Here is a 20406-nt window from a genome sequence, read left to right on the forward strand (position 1 = left end):
GTTTCATTTTTCATACGTAATTTATTTATCTTCCAAAATGAAGAAACTTGAAAGCGCATTCAACATATCTTTGGCATCACAACGTGGAAAAGATACCGCAAATATAAAAATGCATTGAACGGAATTCAACAATACAAAACTTATTTCAATATGAACTTCTCTCCCTTTTGATCTATACAAATATAGTGCAGCATCTCATTAAAACACATTTTCATACAAAAAGAACAAAAAAAGTAAACGCTGAACAAAGAAAACAAGTGTAATTTGTCTTTAAGAGTCTATAAGAGTTTTTTTTTTTTTTTTTTTCTCTCTCTCTCTCTGTCTACCAAGGCCTCCAAACGGAATCTGCCGTGACTGACGGTGCTCCCGGAGACACGGCCACCGGAACCGGTGTGCTGGAATTGTTGGCATACACTGGAATAACGGGGCCGTTTGGAGCAAAGGCAGCGTTGGGAATCAAAAAGGCGAACTGTCCGTCCGTTGCCGGTACAAGCTGGAAACCTCCGTAAACTTTTGTTGCGTCAGAAGTCAAGTTGGAGGAAGACGCGCTTTTGCAGGGGACTCCGCTAAGAGGCACAACGTTGGGTTGTTGAGTCGCGCTGGGGATCTGAACCATCGGTTGGCTGAAGGATGGATGAGGAGGCCCGGCAGGTATCTGGTGCTGTGTTGGGTAATTCATTGCGTTGATCTGCGTCATGCAGCTGGCTAGGTGACCCAGCAGCCGGGTCCTGACCTCGGTGTTAACCCCTTCACAGGTGGACAGGAACCGGGTCACCTCGTTCATGCACTCACTGAATCCAGCTCTGTATTTCCCAAGAACGGTGGGATCCGTGTTCAGCGCAGCTGTAAAGAAAATGAGGAAAGACTTTCGGTCAGATCATCTTGAGTACCTGAACATGGATTTGTTCAATAACTAGTTCTATTCTATCTAGAAAACGAATCTTGCCACATTTAAAACAAGTGTAGCCTACAGAGAAACGCAGCGTAAAAACTGCAGCCGAGTTTCTGGAAGTTCGCAAACTAATGTTTACGAATATAGATTAGATCCGCGACTTACCGGTCATTTGTGCACGCTGCATGTTTCTGAGATGTTTCACTGTCATCTCCAGGATGTCCGCTTTCTCAAGTTTGGAGTGTCTCGAGCTCTGAATAAAAAAAGAAAAGAAAAAGATTGGTTTAGATAATTGCGGCTATGTAAAGAGATGCATTAATATTTAACCCAGATATAATTGTTAGAATCAATCGGACTTTCAGTCTACTTACATCTTTTTTCAAGGCGTCTAAGATTAACGTTTTCAGCTGACCCAAGCTTTCGTTGATTCTCGCTCTTCTTCTTTTCTCCATTATGGGTTTAGAAGACTAAAATGCAAAAGAAAGAAAAAAAAATAAGTCAATATGTCTATTAACTTCGGGAACTATTTCTTGCAATGTAACGTAGTGCGCACATGTGCGATGTTTGGAAATAAATGCAGTACAGTGTAATATCAGTACAAACCTTCCTGTGCTCCGAAGCCGTTTTGGGTTTATCAGGTGTACTGTTCATGCTCGCTGGAGTCGCGGCAACCGGAGAAGAGGAGTTTTTTTCCATGATGTCGGCAGGCATCTTCTCTGGGAAGTATCCTATGAGATTTGTTTTAAAGAAATCCTCCTGTTCAGTATCTTCTGTTAGAGTACACGCAGTAAAGTACGCAGATACAGTTCCAGATATGAATGGATATCCGCACGAAGTGTCCCGAGTTCAACTGGTGCGGCAATGATGTCACAGTCTCTGATTTCACCGTTTGCCAGCGGTCGTAGCAACTGCCTGCCTCAGCGTCGTGTTGGTCTTATTTATATCTCCGACTGCACGCGAACGGCTCGTGTGAAACTTCCCAAACTTTCTTTCCCACAGTAACTTTCTACCAATCAGCGCGAGGGACACGCGGCCCGAGGGGAGGATGGCTCGTGGTCGGCGCCACTCCATTGGTTGTTTAGCGTTTGAGCGGGTGGCCAATGGCGCGCGGCCGGGTTTAGGGCACAACCGGGACTGCCTTCAATCATTAAGTTTACATATTAACACTTAAGAGCCAGTCTCCGCAAAGAAATAGCAAACTTTGTAATTGCAATTCAATACACATCCAGACTGAAACTAAGTAATGCAAAAATATACTTACGCAATACGGAAAACGTAAAAAAGTTGAGTGCAATAGGCTTTAACATTACGAAACATGTCAAATAAAATGCAGCTGAGTTTGCCTTTTATTAAATAAATTGAACTGTTGCAAATACCGCAGTATGTAGGCTAGACTGTTGCAATATCCCAACTGATAAGTCATTAAAAAGTGGTCTGAATTTTATAAATCTGAAAAAAAGAGGAGGAATATCTGTTTAACTTATATTTTCCCTGTCAAGTTACACTGAAGAAAAGTAACACTGAAGAAAGTCCATTTAACTTTTCACAATACTGTCATTCGGTTTAAAGTGGCTGAAAAGGTGCACAATCTAATCAGTGCAGTCTGTAACTTTCCCACCACTTTTACTTAAAAAAATAAAATAAAATAAGGCAGCGATTAAATAGGCTTTCGATTTTAGTGTGTTAAATATTTGTTCTGTGTACAAGTTCATTTGACAAGGCTGCGCTGTATTTCTTTAAGCGCGTCGCTGCTGTTGGCATTTTGACATCTGTCGGCTCACGAGCGCTATTGTGAATGTGGAGCACGTGCCAGGATGTTTTATTACCTCGGTGGTTGAGGTTTGGCTGGCGGGCTAGGGGTGGCGGTGGTGGTTTACATTAGAGGGAAGGTAAATAGCAGCTGCTGTTCTAAAAGCCTGGGAAAACCACGCCCACTGAGAGCTCGATCGGGCTTATCGGAATGCGAGCCAGTGTGAAGATATTTCAGACCGAAAGCGCGCACAGCGCGGATAGTGTCCTTGACTGTGTCTGACAGAAGGAACTCTAATTTAGGTCATGCTTTTATGATCCTCGGACGAGGTCACAAACAAACGCAACAAAACACTAAATTCATTCATGCTTCTGCCTGTACTGCAATGAAAACGCAAATAACAAAGTCCAAACGCATTTTGGACAAAAACGATTGTCGACGCGTATTGACGTTTAAACGATGACGTTAACATATTGTATATTTGCCGTCTATCATCAACTAACAGACTTAACAGTTATGGTGTCATAATCCACTAACAGTAAAGACACTGGTTGGTGTGCGTGTGTGGAGTGGGTTGCCAGCCCTCTGATATGCACATTTACAGGGGTGAGAGTCTCCAGCTGCTGCAGACCCCGCGACACGTGGCGCGCAAGCGGCGGGGGAAGGCGCTGCTCCTGCCGGCTTTGCGCGCGTCTGCGGGACAGGGCGCCGGGGGTTCGCCGGCAGTTCATCAGTGTGTGTGATATATCATAGTGGCAGGCTGCTAAACTGTCTGTGTTGCTATATACGTTTCGAATCACCTTTTTCTTTTTGCTATAAAATTCGTATTGATGACACGACAGCGTTTATGTAACATGCATGTTGATATTAATTAACTGCTATATGGTAATACATTAAAATATAATACTTTCAAGCAGATCCACAAAGCAATTACATATTGTTCATTATCAGGTCCATGACGTTATTTATTTATGTACTATATTATTCATTTTTATTTTTAGATTTTTTGGAAAGAAAGACAGCTGTTGTAACTCCAAGGGGTGAGATGTAATGGCATCAGTTTAACCAATAAAAAATTCTGAGGTAAGAAAATTAATGTTAATGACTGTTATTTGAGAGAACTTAATGAGAACATTCTCTTATTTAATGAAATATTTATCATCTACATGCATTTAATCTAGGCTGCGTGTTAAACAAAACAGCTTAATATAATGGCTGACCAGACATGTTTTCTATTTGCATATATATGGCTTTGAATTAAAATGCTTATGAAATGGGGGAGGTGATGGATAACAATTATTCTGAACTTAGTAAATTAGTGTCACAACCCACCCCACCTACTGTTACAACCCACCCCGGAAGTGGGGAACATAGCACTCTTTGTGCTTTACGCTAATTCACACAGTTTAGGGTTAAGTAGATTTCTAAACAATTTAAATTTGAAGCAGATAAATATGGGAATACTATATCAAAGACACTGAGTTACATTCAAAATCTGTTACAATGCTCCTGTTTTCTAGCTCCACACATTTTTAGAAAAACTTAGTACTCAGAGTACTCAATGTCCCGTTTGTTTACACTGCGAAACAGATTCATCGCTCTTTCTCACACTTGTAAAGGACTCGCAAAACAAATGTATTGATGTCAAGTAGACAAAGACCGGTAGATTCAGAAACCTTTCGTCTCCGCATGAGTAACTTTCTCATGCTCGTGTTGCACAAGGGATCTAGAGGGTGCATTGAATTACGGGCAGGTTGCGTTGTCCCTCCCTTTACCCCCCTTACCCACCCCCCAAGCACCTGGACGCTGCCAGTCCCGTGTGCATTTTCCTGCAGTGTTACCTTTTGTGAGATTATGTCGTTATTGTGTCTATATGGGGGAAAAAATTGGCTCATTGTTACAGTGTGTATTAATTGCAACAATGAAGAACAGTATACATCTATGCAATTAAGTTAATTATAGCCTTGTAAAAAGGCCATATTATTTTGTGTCACCCACTTTTATTGACATAATATAGTTAAAGCAACATATACTCATTTTAGCAAAGTCTTTATGTCACCGCTTCTATCTCTATCTCTTGATCTCGCTCGCTCACGTAAGCAATCATACACTTCCCTCTGCAGCCCCCTTCCACCCCACTCTTCTCTCTCTCTCTCAGAATCATATCTTTATTGAGGTCTCTCAACCATGGCTGTCCACACACACAGCAATAATGTAATCAGGACTAAAGTACGTGAGAAAGTGGGAGATAGCATGCTCCCAAACAAGCTGAGCTGCAATCACAGAGCCAGTGTAAAGTTAATGTGTAAGCCAGTGATGAATGCCAGCTGCCAAAGGAAAGTTGCTGTTGACGGCTCATAGGGATCTCTTGAAGAGGTCGGGCAGCCGGCAGTGAGGGTGTCATGGTGTCAGCCTCGCTCAAGGAGCTGTCAGTCACCTTTGATGGCTTGCTGAAATACGTAAAATGACTTTGGCAGATATCCATATGTGATAACGAGCAGATTAATTTTAGGCTATGTTTAGTGTCTGTAAAAAAATTCTTAGATCAGGTAAATGATGCTTGATAACAATACAAATAAGTTTACTTACAGTTCAAAAGTTTTGAGAAATTACAATGTTTTGTCCCATTTACGGTCTTCTCCGTTTTTGCTAGGTTTTCTTTATTGTTGGTTGATTGCTGTCACATGATGAGTATGTGATGTTTTTAATAGTTTAAGCCAACAAGCACTTGGCTCTCCATGTATATTTCTGATAAAAACATGAAATTACGGATACAATTTACAATTGAACAATTTAAACGTAAACGAAGAGAACAGTTTGCACATAACTCTTTTTAGGATGTTAGATCTGAAAATAATCTGATAATCTGTCATTATTTACTCACTTGCATGTTGTTCCAAACCTATAGACCTAGTCAGGTTAGACTCCATATTGAATTTCACACAGATGAAAACAAGGCTATGAGGGATAGACTTAAAGTATTTACAATGGCCCACGCTGTATGTCATTTTTAGTGTTTAATTTTTACAACTCACGACTTTCAAAACAGTTTAGGTAACAGTTTACTTTAAAGTGATGTAGTTACACGTTATTACATGTACTTACTATAGTAATAATAGTAAATGATCCATAAAGTAACTAACCCTAAGCCAAACCCTAACGCTAACATGATTCTATATAAGTGCATATAGATGATTAACATTACTCAGTACTTATTTAAGTACAATGTAACTACGTCACCTTAAAATAAAGTGTAACCACAGTTTATAAACGGTATGTTGTCAAAAAACAGTACAGTCCATTGATGCACTGTACTTTGATCCCTCACAGCCTTGTTTCATTCCTGTCAAAAATAAAATTTGGCGCTACCATGACTAAGATCTATATGACTTTCTTTCTTCAGCAGAACACAAAGGAATGTATTTTGAAGAATGTTTCAACTGTTTTTGTCTTGTATGGACAAGTAATCAAAATATCTTCTTTTGTGTTCCACAGAGGAAAACAAAGTTCATTCATGAAACTCTAGATGGCGCAGGCTAGTAGGTCCTTAACTCAATCTGCTTGGACACATCATTCTCTGTAGGGCACAGCTGATTGGTTCCTGTTGTATCAGTAGCCAATGAGCTTGCTGTTCGACCTTTAAATACTTGGTCAGCATTTGCTATAGCAGTGCAGTGCACTTTCAGAAACCCTCCACCTTCCCCAGCTCCACCTGTATATAGATCTGCAAGCATGCTTACTTGCTCACAGCAGCGTGTCATGTATTGGCAGTAGGAAGTCCCGTACTTGCTCTGCAGCAGCAGCAGCAGCGTAGCAGATCTGTTCCGCCATGACCAAACATATCAACATAGTCATATCCATTACCATGCAAACACTCATAAAGGTTTGGAATGACCTGATGACAGAAGTTACATTTTTGGGTGAACTAACTATCCCTTTAAATTAGTTATTGTTACAGATATGACAGATTTAATCTGGCATTTTAAGTGCAGTATTATTATTATCAGTTTCTTTCTAATTCAACTAATTCAACCAAAAAACAAAACAAAAAAAGCCATGAAAACAGTTGCCTTTATTGTTATTGGTGCACCTCACCTTTTACAGTGCATTGGTATATTCACTTGTCTATGTGTGTTCTGTTTATCGAGAATGATTAATATAGCCTGTAACCAAGATATAAGTAGACAACCACTTGCTGAAGTAAAAAATGTGAGAGGGTGCCGAAGTTTCTTCCAGCACCAAGACCCTTCAAAGTACAGAGAGACAGAGAGAAAGGAAGCGAAATAAGAGGTGGGAGAGATGAGAGAGGGGAGTGAGTGTTGCTTTGTAGACCCTCCAGCAGTCTTCCCACGAAGCAGACGCAGCAGCCAGAGCGAGTGCTGGAACATAGGCGCCACATACTCACACACAGCAGCAAGGCTCTGAACAGCACAGCCTCCAGGGCCTGAGGGGAACAGAGGCAGGGGCGTGATAAAAGCGTCGATTCACAGTGCTCTTCACGCACATGCATATACGCACACATGCGCACACCTACATGTAAATTCCCCGAGACCAAAACACACCTTCACGCACGCACGCACACACAGAGATCACTCGGGGTCACCACCAGCCTCGCAGACATTAGCGCTCTGTGTTTTTGTATTTAGCAGGGGCTGGGGATTTTTTTCAAACAGATGCCTAGCGCAGTGGTGATTCAAGCCTTTCCGGGCTCGCTTCGGCTCCTGTTGCTGCTCCTGCTTCTTCTGTGGCAGGGGAGAAGCGTGTGCCTTAGGGGGAATCTTTAGTAAAGCTTAGCCAAGATCTCTCTCCCATGGAGCGGCGTACCAGGGGCTGTGTGCTTATGTGGAGGAGGCAGTAGAGACTGGGTCATGGGTCACTACATGAGCATGAGTATCGGGCTGCCAGGCTCGACTGGTTTGGGTGGTGAGTGAATTAACAAGCCTGGGGCGTTATTGCTAATGACAAGGCTTCCAAGCTCAAATAAATGCATGAAGCACTTCATTGTGCATTAACGTACCATGCAACATTCTGTGTATATGTCGCTTAATTTAATTAGTCTTTCAATTGAGAATTTCTCAGACCTCAAACATTGAAAACATTCTTTAAGTTTGAGATAGCTGATAACTGATAGCAGTCTTTCTCACGCTGTTGATGCTATCTGAACCCTAGAGATAAAGAAGTATTCTGCACACAATGGCCAAGCAATGGGTTTTTGTTTACAAAAAGGATCTTGATCTTGCTGCATTTGAATTACAGGTGAATAAACCGGCCGGTTTCCTCTTCAGGGAGTCCTGTTGTTTACAGTAGATAAACTGTTGAAGGCATAGGCCCTCTTTAGTTGTCTTGCTTAATTACTGTAACAGGCACTGGGAGAGTGTAAACAGACTGCATGAATTGTTGAACTTGCTTCACCTCTCAATTTACATATCATATCATATCAAAGCCTATCATAGAAGTTTTTTAATTATTCATTCACTTTTCTATAAAGCACGCAATGTATTTGTCCATTTTTTATACGTTCATATGCTGAATATTAGTCCTCCATAGAGTTATATTTTAAGCAACATAACATAACGTTATTGGCTCTCCAATAAACTGGTATTGAAAAGGTACAGAAAGCTTCATGAAGCGGTTATTCAGAAAGGAAATTATTCAGGGGAATGCTTTTGGATTTAGACTCCATCAGGGATAAATGAGGATTTATTTTCTTGTAGTTCTTATGCCTTCATCTGTTTTTTTCAATAAAATATATTTTTATTTAATTTTTATTTAATTTTTGCATGAGTGATGAGTGTGGGGTGACTTATACATTTGTCTTTATGCGTTGACTAGCCCAGTACTCTTTAATTTATCGACTACACAATATATATATATATGCACACATATTTTGTATTTTTTTCTAATAAGCGTTCTCTAAAAGATCCTTAAATGAACACATTGCTCAACTAATAACTGATTATAAAAGCTATTTTTTTCATTGTCTTTCCCTACACAGTGTCATCCTTTGGGTTTTGCTTTCAGAACATGAAGATTGAATTTGGTTTTAGTGTCCAGCATTGATTGAATCTGCATAAATTAGTTATTCCCATATCTGACTCTTACTTGGCCTCCTTGTAGAAGCAGATGTTGAAAATGTTTAAGGGTCACAGTTGCACCTCCACCTCAAGCAAGGCCAGGTCCCTAGATAACAGCTCCCTGGTTCATGAGCTTTGCTCCAGCGTTAGATTGTAGTTTTGTTCTCCCCCTTCCCTCCACCTCCATCCAGCCCAGCCACCTCCCCTCACTCCACCACCTTTCCCGTGGGAGTTTGCAAAGCCAGGATAACCTTGAGACCTCCACTGGGTCTGTGCCAGGAACATTAAAGAGCCCTAACCCCCTCCAAGCATGCCCACCCAGTGCATTTTTACCCCATTTATAACATTTCTATGCTTTTTGTCTTGGTTTTACCTTTTCTTGGACAATTTTTTGTTAGATTTTTATTTTTTTTGTAACCTGACTGTGAAACATCTCTCTCTTTCTCCCTCACGCACACACAAACACACACTCTCACACAAAATGCTGCCTCTCTCTCTCTCTTTCTCTCTCTATCAAGTCTCGGACAAAAAAGGGGGTAAAAAAGCACCATTCACATGATCTCCTGTGCAGTGCACTATTATCTGTAGATTGTCGAGCTGCCAATTTCAATTTCGCCGCCCTATTATCAGGCCTTGAAATAAACGCCTCATTTGAAAAGTAGAAATCAAACTGTCTCTACAGGAGGGATGACTGACGTTGATTGCAAACTAACTATTTGGTGCCAGGCTGCACTTTGTGTGGCTTTTGTCTCTCTCTGCTTTTTTTCCCCCAGCTTCACGGCTGTCATATTCTTTAGTACTGGAGAAGGTCAAGTGCCACTGTCTGAAAGATCTGAGGAACTGGAATCGACTCAGCGTCTCCTTCTCCGCCCCGCTCTTGTCACCGCAGGTTTACATATTTTCTTTTCTTATACAGTTTTCCATTTCTTTTTAAGGTTCCAAAGCGTTTTTATTAAATGTACTTCAAAGTTAGCTGAAGACCGAATCATTTTTGAAATGAGAATATAAGAGGATTGTTTGTATCATTCAGAAATTTCTGACAAAAGGTTAATCTCAGGAAAAAAAAAAAACAACGGAAAAAGTCTCCCTGAAAATACATATAATTGTATATATAGCCTATATATAATGAATATTTATAGTGTTGAATTGTGAATAAATTGTTCTTGTGAGTCAGTTTTAATTTGTTCACAAAATGGTCGGAATTATTCATTCGAATCAGCCTGAATCAAAACAGTATTCAACTCCAAAAGAAAAATCCATAAGTCATGGAAATAAATTGGTAAAAAAAAAAACAACAGTAAATTGCTAAAACAAATTTTCTGAAACAGGTGCTGCAAATGATTCAATTTTGATCCATGTTGATACACTGCCATGGACACAAAGTCTTTCAAAACATCTCACTGCTCTCTCTCTCACTCTATCCAGTAGCCACTCGCAATTTCCCATGACATCATATGCCGCCTTTGAGTTCCTGGCCTGTTGCTCATTGTAGCCCAGGCTATTCATTGCGTCTCACACAGAAACACTCACACACACATGACCTCATCGCTGGCACATTCTCCCCAGGTTTCACCTTGCACCTCCCAATCACATTCCCCTTTCCCTCTGGCCGTATGAACACTGAATCTGTCCTCTTAGTCTCACTCCACCCATTCATGGTCCATTGTCTCCCACTGGACAAAGTGGCTAGCTTAGCCCTTCTGAAGCATCAACTTTCACCCTCAGAACTTACAGTCCCATTGCTGGTGCTAGACTGATGCCTGGGAGCTTATAATTGGTTTCAATTGTAGTTTCACCCATAAGAGGGTTTAAGCCTGAAACGATCTGACTTGCAAGAATACAGATTATCAGAAGCTACTGTGCTGTATTCATTCTGACTGAAATGTACAATTCAGGTTGACAAACAACTAAGGCATGTTTGCTAATACACAAGCCATTAGATGGTCTGTTTTTTTAGTTTACATTGCATAATTTACGGTATGTCACGAATGGAATTCATCCCTCAAGGTGAGATACCTGTCACTCTAAACCTTTTTGTTGTGCTTTTTGTTAGAACAAGCACACTACCGGTGTTCCATGCATCACATTCCCAGTCTCTCCCTTCTTCTTTGTATTAATATAATCATTTGTTGTACTAATTTTGCCCCAAGCACCCTGGTGTAAAATGTTTGCTTTTCCGGTTAATGTTTTTTTCTGAAGTATGTCAAAGTATGTATCACATTTAATGTGGCATTTACGGTTACACTTTATTTTGAGGTGCCCCTTTTTACAGCGTAATTATACAAATAAGTACTGGGTAATATTAATTAACAACAAGTACTTACTATATAATTAGGTTTGGGCTTGTAATTATGCATAATTTACTGTTATTACTAGAGTAAGGACTTGTAGGATGTGTAACAGGATGTGTGTGTGTGTGTGTGTGTTTGTTTTTGTGATTTATGAGAACAGAAATTTGTATAATGACATGGGTATTACACTGGTATTACAATATGAATGTTATTTATGAGTATCATTTTGAGTATCAGTATTATTTATGAATATCATTTCCTGAGTCCTCATTCAAATGGCTTTAAAAAACATACTAAACAGTGTTTTATTAAAAATGTAAAAATGCATAAGGTTTTCTGTGATGGGTAGGTTTAGGGATAGGTTTAGTGTAGGGGGATAGAATATACAGTTTGTACAGTATAAAAACCATTACCCCAATAGACTGTGTGTGTGTGTGAGTGTGTGTGTGTGTGTGTGTGTGTGTGTGTGTGTGTGTGTGTGTGTGTGTGTGTGTGTGTGTGTGTGTGTGTGTGTGTGTGTGTGTGTGTGTTCTGACGTACTACTCATTTGACATACTGCTTTTTGCATTCTATATATTAGGGAATCTATAGGCATATTCACATATTGTCTTCCATGATTAGTACAGTACGTTGCTCTCAAAAGCAACTTCGCAGGCAGATTGAAACAAATTTACCTTGCATATCTAGCTCAAAACAACCTTTGTAAACTGCATGTGATGCAGTACATTCACATAGAGCACAGAGCTCTTAGCTGTCTGTCATTTGGCGTTACTGCAAATATATAATAATATATTAAAATGCAGCTATATGCTTGTAAGGTCAGCATGAGGTCAAAGGTTCAGTATGCTGCTAGCAGTAACCTCTGCTTTCTCATCCCACGTCCTGAAAAGATCAGTCTGGATAACAACATCTGTCAAAATTGGGTTCTTCTGTAGATTAGGAGGTGTTCCCTATCTCAAAGACCATCACAAATCCCCCTTCCAGTCATAGAATGCACCCCCGTTCCCTACAGGTTGCTCTCGGACAGATTCCCCTCTTCCTTAGATTTCGTGAATTATTTATTTTTGGGAAACAAGACGCAACGCTCCACATGATATTGAGCCTCCTGAGTCTATTTCATGCTTTGCAGGAAGCAAGGAGCCAACTGGACATTTAATCACTCAGTCGCTTATTAAAAAGAGGACAGCGTAAGAGCTTTGCATAAATTATAGAGAGAAGTAAATGCACAACTGGGGTTGATTTTTTTTTCCCCCACAGATTGGCTAATTATACCCTTTAAGAAAATGGGTAATCCTGGTCCGATCCAGTCTGACTGTCTCTGGCTAGATTGCGAAGGATATCTTCATCCTTCCTTTCCTGCATCCATTGGGCTCTTTTTCTATCCTTCCTTCATTTTACCCCTCTGCAAACCCCGTTTTTTTCTCTCCTCCTAAGTAACTTTAATTGTCCTGGGAAAGTCATGGTTGGCCCCAGGGCACAAAGCTCTGCATGCTTTCTAATGAATGTTCCAGCGAGGGGATTATGAGCAGCCATTGGCAGCCATGATGTAAGAAGTTGTGACAGAAAGGGCATGATTTTTCTTTCTGATTTGAGTGAAATGAGGTAGAGCGCAATATGAAACCATCAAGATCAATGGTTCTAACTTTTATGTTTGGTCGATACTTTCATTCAGATTTATAGATTATCTCCCTTAAGGTTTGTTTTTTGGGAATGAAATCTATAACCTTTGCATTTGGTTGATTTATTATATGTTCAGCCATGCAGGACAAATAAAATTGATCAAAAGCGCCGATTTATTTTTCAAATAAATTTTGCATAAACTTTCTATCAAACAACCCTAAAAATAACTATAACGGTTTCCCAAAAAAAAAAAAAAAAAAAAAAAAAAAAACATTAAGCAGTTTTCAACATTGATAATAATAAGAAAAGTTTCTTTACCATTAAATCAGCATATTAGAATGATTTCTGAGGATCATGTGACACTGAAGACTGAAGTAATGCTGCTAAAATTTCATCTTTGCCATCACTCATTTAAATATATTTCATTAGAAAACTGTTCTTTTAAATTGCAATATTTCACAATATTACTGTTTTTATTTTTAATCTGCATTGAAAAAAAAAAAAAAAACAGTAACATTGTGAAATATTGGTGATCATGTGATGATCATAAGAGACTTATTTTACAAACAGTCACGTCTTTCATAAACTCTTTAAACTCTGTCACACTAACTTTCACATTTAGATGATTGAGGAGGCATGTTTGGCAACTGATCCCGATCAGATGTGATTTGCTTAAAAATCTTTGACAGTGTTTCTCAACATAATCACGTGTCAGCTAAACACAACATTTACAGTATGTGTGTCAGCGATCTGTGTTCTCTGTCTATGTATTTGCAATGTTTGTGTGCATGTGTGTGAGTGTTCAGTGCCTTCGAGGGTTACTGGAGGGATCAGATGAGGCCTGAGCTCATGTCTGGAAGAAAGTGGAGACTGGAAAGAAAAGAAAAGTAAGACAGTGAGAGAGCAGAAGAAATGGAGAGCACGAGGAGAAAAGTGTTCTTCAGCAGCGAGTCGGATCAGAGCAGAGATCAGCCATGAGCAAAAGCTCCATTCCATCGTGCTCTCTGAATCCTGTTCTGTGCTGGTCTCCAGACAGCCTGCAGGGCCCCCCACGCAGACAAGCAGGAGTGTGTGTGTGTGTGTGTGTGTGTGTGTGTGTGTGTGTGTGTGTGTGTGTGTGTGTGTGTGTGTGTGTAAGAGAAGGATGGAGAGGGAAAGGAAATTAGGTGCACAGCCAAGCAGCATGCAACAATGTGTGTGGGTAGTACTTTAAGCGTGTGTGTGTGTGTGTGTGTGTGTGTGTGTGTGTGTGTGTGTGTGTGTGTGTGTGTGTGTGTGTGTGTGTGTGTGTGTGTGTGTGTGTGTGTGTGTGTGTGTGTGTGTTTGTGATGTGGTTAAATTGTACTCAAGTTGCCAATGTAAGTGACTAACATCTGTGATGTGCATATACAGGCATCTTTGCTTGTAGTTTGTTCATTCGTTCCTTTAATGATTTGTTCCTTCCTTTCTTAATTACTTCTGTTTATTTTTTCTTTCTTTCCTTTCTTATTTCCTTCTTTGTTCATATGTTCTTTTGTTTGTTCATTCATTCGTTCACTTTGTCAGTTGGTTTTCTTTATTTATTTGCTTATTCAGTCCATCCTTCTTTTCTGTATTTCCTCTTTCTGTGTGTTTCTTTCATTCTGTCTCTCTGACATTCATTAATTCGATCGATCATGTGTTCATTAGTTCATTCACTTTTTCTTTGATTCCTTTGTTTCTCTTTTTTCATTCCTTCCATTCTTTTTCTTTCTTTACATCTGTTTCTTTGTTTATTCTTTCTTTCTTTCTTTCTTTCTTTCTTTCTTTCTTTCTTTCTTTCTTTCTTTCTTTCTTTCTTTCTTTCTTCATCCTTCTTCTGTCTGCCTGTCCTATGCTTTTCCTTCCTTCCTTCCTTCCTTCTTCCTTCCTTCCTTCCTTCCTTCCTTCCTTCCTTCCTTCCTTCCTTCCTTCCTTCCTTCCTTCCTTCCTTCCTTCCTTCCTTCCTTCCTTCCTTCCTTCATTTCTATATGACATTCATTCATTAATTCGGTCATGTTCATTTACTTTTTCCTTGATCCCTTTAATTGTTTATTTTTTCATTGATTTTTCTTTCTTTACGTCTGTTTCTTTGTTTATTATTTGTCCATTCATTCGTTCCTATTCCTCCTGTTCTTTCTTTTTCTCTTTTTTCTCTTTTTTCTTGCTTTGTTTGTTTGTTTGTTTGTTTGTTTGTTTGTTTGTTTGTTTCTTTCTTTCTTTCTTTCTTTCTTTCTTTCTTTCTTTCTTTCTTTCTTTCTTTCTTTCTTTCTTTCTTTCTTTCTTTCTTTCTTCTTCTGTCAGCCTGTCCATAGCTTCCTTTCTTTCCGTCTGATTGTCCTTCCTTCCTTGCTTACTTCCTTCCTTGCTTACTTCATTCTTTCTTTCTCATCGTTCTTTCTATCCCTCATTTCTTTCTCATTTTGTTGGTGGGTTTGACAGTGAAAGGAGAACGAGGAGAGTATCGATCCTCCCTAGCAGCGGAGGCAACCGTTGCCCCTGGAGGAGACTGAAAGGCAGAGAGAGCTTGACCCAGAGTCTCCTCAGCTCTCCATGTATTCACCTGCACTCAGCTGCAGCCCTCGGCACTATCAAGACAACCTGTCACTTCCCCACACTCATCTTCCTCCAGACTCATTACAGTGTAGTTGAATAGAGAGCACAATTACTCAATTCTTAATTCTACAATTTAAGGTTAGGGACATTGTGAACCAATTAAATATTTATATTGTAAAATTAAATTAAATTAAATAATCATTTTGGAGAATTTAGAGGTCTCTGGGATCTCTGCTCTATTCAATATAGCATTCTGGTTCTTCTGCAGTGGCACATCGGTACCCCCCACCCCCATCCCCCACCCCTCAACACTCCTCACTTATACTGTTTGATCTCTCAAATATGTCAGAAATGTTTCCATACTCCCCTATGATGGCAGCAGCACCAGGGTGAACCTAATCCTATAAGATATGGAATTGAATTGAAAAGCCCAAGGAGGTGAAAAGCTGCTTTCTGTAAAGAGGGAAAGGACAGGCTGATTGGAGGGGAGCTTGTCCTGTGGAGAGCAGGGGATGCCAGATTGTGGGGAAGAGCGTCACAACAGAGATTCTGTTATATAAAGTGTACTGATGATTGAAAAGGTTTGGGTGTGGGACTTATGTCACGGCTGTCAAGTCCATGTAATGTTGACAGGCCGGGGCCTTTTTACCTCTTTCCCCCCCTCCTCCAACCCATGCTTGACAGCGCAGCGTGCAGAGTGTGGGAAAGGGCGGCCCAGGCACGCGCCAGATAAGATCACACAACAAACTGCCGGGGCCTCTCCAGGGAGTGCCGCGCATGCTTTCAGAGGCAAACAGGCTCCCGCTGGCACGTAGAGAGGGCCCCCCCCAGGGCCTGGACACACACACGCACATACACTGGCTCGCTGTTGTAGGGGCCCTTGAGAAGAGGGACGAGTATGTCATCTCTCATTTCCCGTCCACTCACCCTCCATTTCCCCCCTTCTCAGTGTGAGTCATTTTGGTTAGCAAGTCCAAGCATTTTTCATTCACTGTTTATCTTTGAATGGGTCTTTTGACTGTTACTGTGTTGGTTTGTTTGTTGCCATCCGTGGACCTCTCATCCGACTTCCTGTCCTGAACTATTCAAATTGGTTTCCTTTTCTTCTTGCGCTGTTCGTCTTTTTTCCCAAAGACTTCAAGAATGGTTTCACTGAAAAAAAAAAAAAAAAAAAAGAGAGAGAAAAAAAGCCTCATGCCTGTGGTAAGTAAAGACATTTTTATTGCTTACCTGCTACATACTTGGCAGCTGTATACTCTTCACAGAGATTGTTCATTTTTCCATAGGCGTAGTGATTTTTAACAATAACTTGACCTTTAAAAACCATCTGGAGCTGTTAATTGATAGTATATGCTTTATGTTGAATCTATCAATATTTATTATTTCCAGTTAATTTTAGGAAAACCATTTTTAACCCACAATTCGTTGTGAAGAACTACAATACCCATGATCCTGCAGAGAAATATCCATCCAATCAGAGAAATGCGGCAGACACATTTCCCATGAAACACTGTGATTGCCATTTTCAAGTATTTATACATTTCTACACTGTAAAATATTATATGATCAATAAGTTCTGGCAACATATATTTTTACATTGCTTTAACTCTTAAAAATAAGGTTATAAGTTATACAAAAGTGGAGTCTTCTGTGCAAAATGTGTTAAATTTGGACAGTTATGAGGTTCTATGATGGTTCAGATACCTTTGTAGAAAATCAGCAGTGAAGCAGCTCTCTAGGTTTTGGAAGATTCAAGGATTCACTGTTATAGTATGATGTGTAAACTTGACGGGGGAAGAAATCAATCCATCTGCCCGTCGTATTCTTCCATCTCTTCTCATCCACAGTCTCACAACTCATATATTTTCACCCTTTCTATCAAGCTATGTGTTGTGTTACGCTGCCTCACCATCCTCCTCAACACACAAGCAACACAGTTACTATTACATTTTACTAAGACATTTTGCCTTATTTATGTAATTCATATTTATGCAGATTGTAAATGCTACTGAGTATGTTTTTAGGCATCCGTTTGAGAAGCAACCATAAAATGTGCGTGTTGGTGAACGTTTCCCTGGTGTCTCTTTGTGAATGTCTAAATACTCCTCCAAAACAGAATTAGGAGGCAGAGGTCAAGAGAGATACTCTTATCCCAGAGCTACGCACTATCTTTCTCTCTCTCTTTTTCACACAGACAAGGAGCTCACTCGTACAAAGGGAGTTTGAGAAGCTATTCTCCCAGGTACTTTCTCCTTATGGCAAACACTGCACACCCACACACACGCCTACTTGCGAAGATACACACAGGCCAAAATAAAGACCAACACACAGACTGACAGGCACATATACAAGGAGTTACGTATTATCGAATGTGAAAGCTTATTCAGGGCACACACAATTTGAGCATTCACACGCTTGATTCTTGCCGGCATGTCAGAATAGATTTCCTTCCCTTTAACTAAATATTTACATAGGTTTGGACAGGGGTCAGATTGGTGAAAACAAAATAGACAGTTTTTTTCCCTTGGAAGACAGCTGCCCACATAGTAGGATCTTTAAGGCATGTGTATGCTTGTATAGATATTAAAGGTATAGCTCACTCAAAAAGGACAATTCTGACATTATTTATGCACCCTCATGTTGTTCCAAATTAATATGTTTTTTGTTTTCTGTAATGTTGAAAAAAGCAATATTGGACCCTATTGACTTACACTGAATGGATAAACATATCTTCTTCTGTGTTCCATATAACAGTCCCTTTAAATATTGATTTGTGTGATTTTGAGCTTGAATTTGAGGTAACAAAGACTTTCATAGTATGGAACAAAATAAAGTTGAAACATTCATTAAAAATATCTTCTTTTGTGTTCCACAGAAGCAAAAAACAGCATATGAGTTTGGAACAACATGAGGGTAAATAATAAATAAAGAACTACGCCTTTAAGACAATAACAGCATGTTAGGTACAAATAGTAAAATAATTTGATTAACTAACGAAAAACTACAATAAATTAGGCCAAAAACTGCGGACTCCTCACCAACTGTCACAATGAGGCTTGGTTTGAGAAACGTGGGGTCAGTGGAAGGTCTGCTCTAATGGGTGATCCTGTGCAGGGTAATTGGGGCCCTGCAGATCAAACGGGAACCTTCATTAGCAGAACTCAAGGGGCCACTAATCCAACAAGTTCACACACACCGGGAGAACAGAACGGATGGGGTTGATGAGGGTGTAAGTGTGCAAAGGGGGTGCACTGCCTGGCGCCCGCCTCGGCGAGCAAAACATCTCACCCATAGATCAAAGACCCTCAACATCTCTGAGCCGTCCTGGGAGGAGAAAAAAAAAAAGGAGAAGAAAAGCAGAGAGAACTAGGACTTCTTGTGACTGGCACAAGGTAATCCACCTCGTGCTTATAGATGAGCCGGGGACCTATGGCTAGTAAATTCATACTCATTTTACTGTAATAGTACTTTAATGCTGAAGGTTTGTTTCCTTACTCATGCTCTTTGATCCAAAAGGAAGCAGAAACCAAAGTCGCAATGAAGAGGAGTGGAGTGATGACAGGAGGTCTGACTCCAAAATCGCCTCCTAATTATCCCAGAAGTTACTGTGTCAGAGGTAAGAGAGGGCTACAGCCCCTTCCTCCGTTTCCTGCCTTTGTTGCTGTTTTGGGGCACACGGAATTAGCACCAAGCTGATCTCCAGCCCTCTTTTACGTTTTTCTCCCAGGGCCGGGCTTGCCCGGTCATCTGGAGATGTTTTCATCTTGACCCTGACCAAGGGGGGTTCAGGAGCCTTGCTTAATTGCCAATTTGTGATTCAGTTGAGTCCCATTGCAGATGAGCACTCAAGTAAGAAACGATTTGGCCCCCTTTCATCAGCTGCCCCACCCTGCCACCCGCCCCATTTTTTTTTCCTCCCTTCCTGCTCGGGTGTCTCTTTCCAGTTTCTCTTTTTCCTCCTCTTGTCGTCTCCTAACCCGTGTTTTAAATCAAAGCTAATGGGTGGTCTGTCGTCTGTGAAGGCAGTTTTTGGTTTCCCAAGCCCTGTGCTTTTCCGTGCTGAGATTCTAATTGCCAAGAGGGTGACCTCCTCGTTCCTTTAAAATCACACCATGCAGAACGTTTATTTAGGAGGCACAGGGGAGAGGAAGAGGCAGGGCCACGTGGCCTTGGCCGCCACTTCAAAGCCTGGTCGCAGAGAGGAGGAGGGAAGAGGCGATGTACAATGATTGCTTGGGAGAAACCGAAAAAGCACAACAGTGGCATGAGAAGATCAGCAATCCCGCTCCACCGCACACAAACGCCAAAAGCACATCATTTGTTTAGATTTATCGAAAATTCTGTCAGGAATGAGCAAGTGTTCTTAATGATAGTGCCAGACAGCCACCTGTTTCATGGACTTTCACAGTCACAGTGGAGTGAAGACCTTCTTGATGTTTATCCCAGATGAGTCCAACAGATGGAGAGGGGGAAACGGCACAGGATGTTGTACTCACTGATCAATTGTCAAAGTGGGCGTTGCATGACTCATTTTTGTCAGATATGAATATTTTTGTCTGGATAGAAATGAAATGGTACAATCTCAATATCTTAAAGCCAGGTCATGTTACAAGTAAACTACCATTCAAAAGTTTGGGGACTGCAGTCTCATCATCCTTCAGACTCATCATCCTTCAGAAATCATTCTAATATGATGATTTGATGCTCAAAAATATTTCTTATTATTATCAATGTTGAAAACAGTTCTGGAAACCATGATACATTATTTATACTGTTTTGAGGATTCTTTGATCAATAGAAAGTTCAAAAGGTCAGCATTTAGTTTATTGCAGTCCTGCTGAATAAAAGTTTTAATTAAAAATAATTTTACTGACCCCAAACTTTTGAGCTGTAGAGTTTATATTTCATATTCCTTTTTTTTTTCTTTTTTTAACATATACGATTAGTCTTTTACAAAAAAACAGTCAACTTAACTATGGTAACACTTTATTTTACAGTATATTTGTTACACATGTTATATATAGTTACTGTAGTAATAACTACATTATGCATAATTACATGCAACTAACCCTAAACCAACCCCAATTCCTAACCCTAACCCTATAGTAAGTGTAACATTCTGGTAGTAGTTGAAAGCACAAGACGAAGATGAGGGTTAAACACAGTCTTTACTGATCAAATTCAGGCAGGACAGACACAAACACGTTCAACATCAACGAGAACTGG

General features: G+C 40.2%; 1 protein-coding gene and 1 long non-coding RNA gene across 2 annotated transcripts; one reads left to right on the top strand and one right to left on the bottom strand.

Annotated features, from left to right (window-relative positions):
- Window positions 1-317: 317 nt before the first annotated feature.
- Window positions 318-1912, bottom strand: her6 (hairy-related 6). Its single transcript, XM_084426612.1, has 4 exons — window positions 1496-1912; window positions 1264-1359; window positions 1058-1145; window positions 318-843 (listed from the first exon to the last, which is right to left on the bottom strand). Exons 1-4 carry the CDS (start codon window positions 1601-1603, stop codon window positions 323-325), a joined length of 813 nt encoding a protein of 270 aa, XP_084282738.1. The 5' UTR covers window positions 1604-1912; the 3' UTR covers window positions 318-322.
- Window positions 1913-17374: 15462 nt separating this feature from the next.
- LOC311300594 lies at window positions 17375-18800 on the top strand. Its single transcript, XR_014629349.1, has 3 exons — window positions 17375-17422; window positions 18295-18572; window positions 18697-18800. It is a non-coding gene; the product is annotated as an uncharacterized lncRNA (long non-coding RNA).
- Window positions 18801-20406: the final 1606 nt, after the last annotated feature.

This window comes from Rutilus rutilus, assembly GCF_951802725.1.
Source record: "Rutilus rutilus genome assembly, chromosome: 12".
Classification (NCBI taxonomy): Eukaryota; Metazoa; Chordata; class Actinopteri; order Cypriniformes; family Leuciscidae; genus Rutilus; species Rutilus rutilus.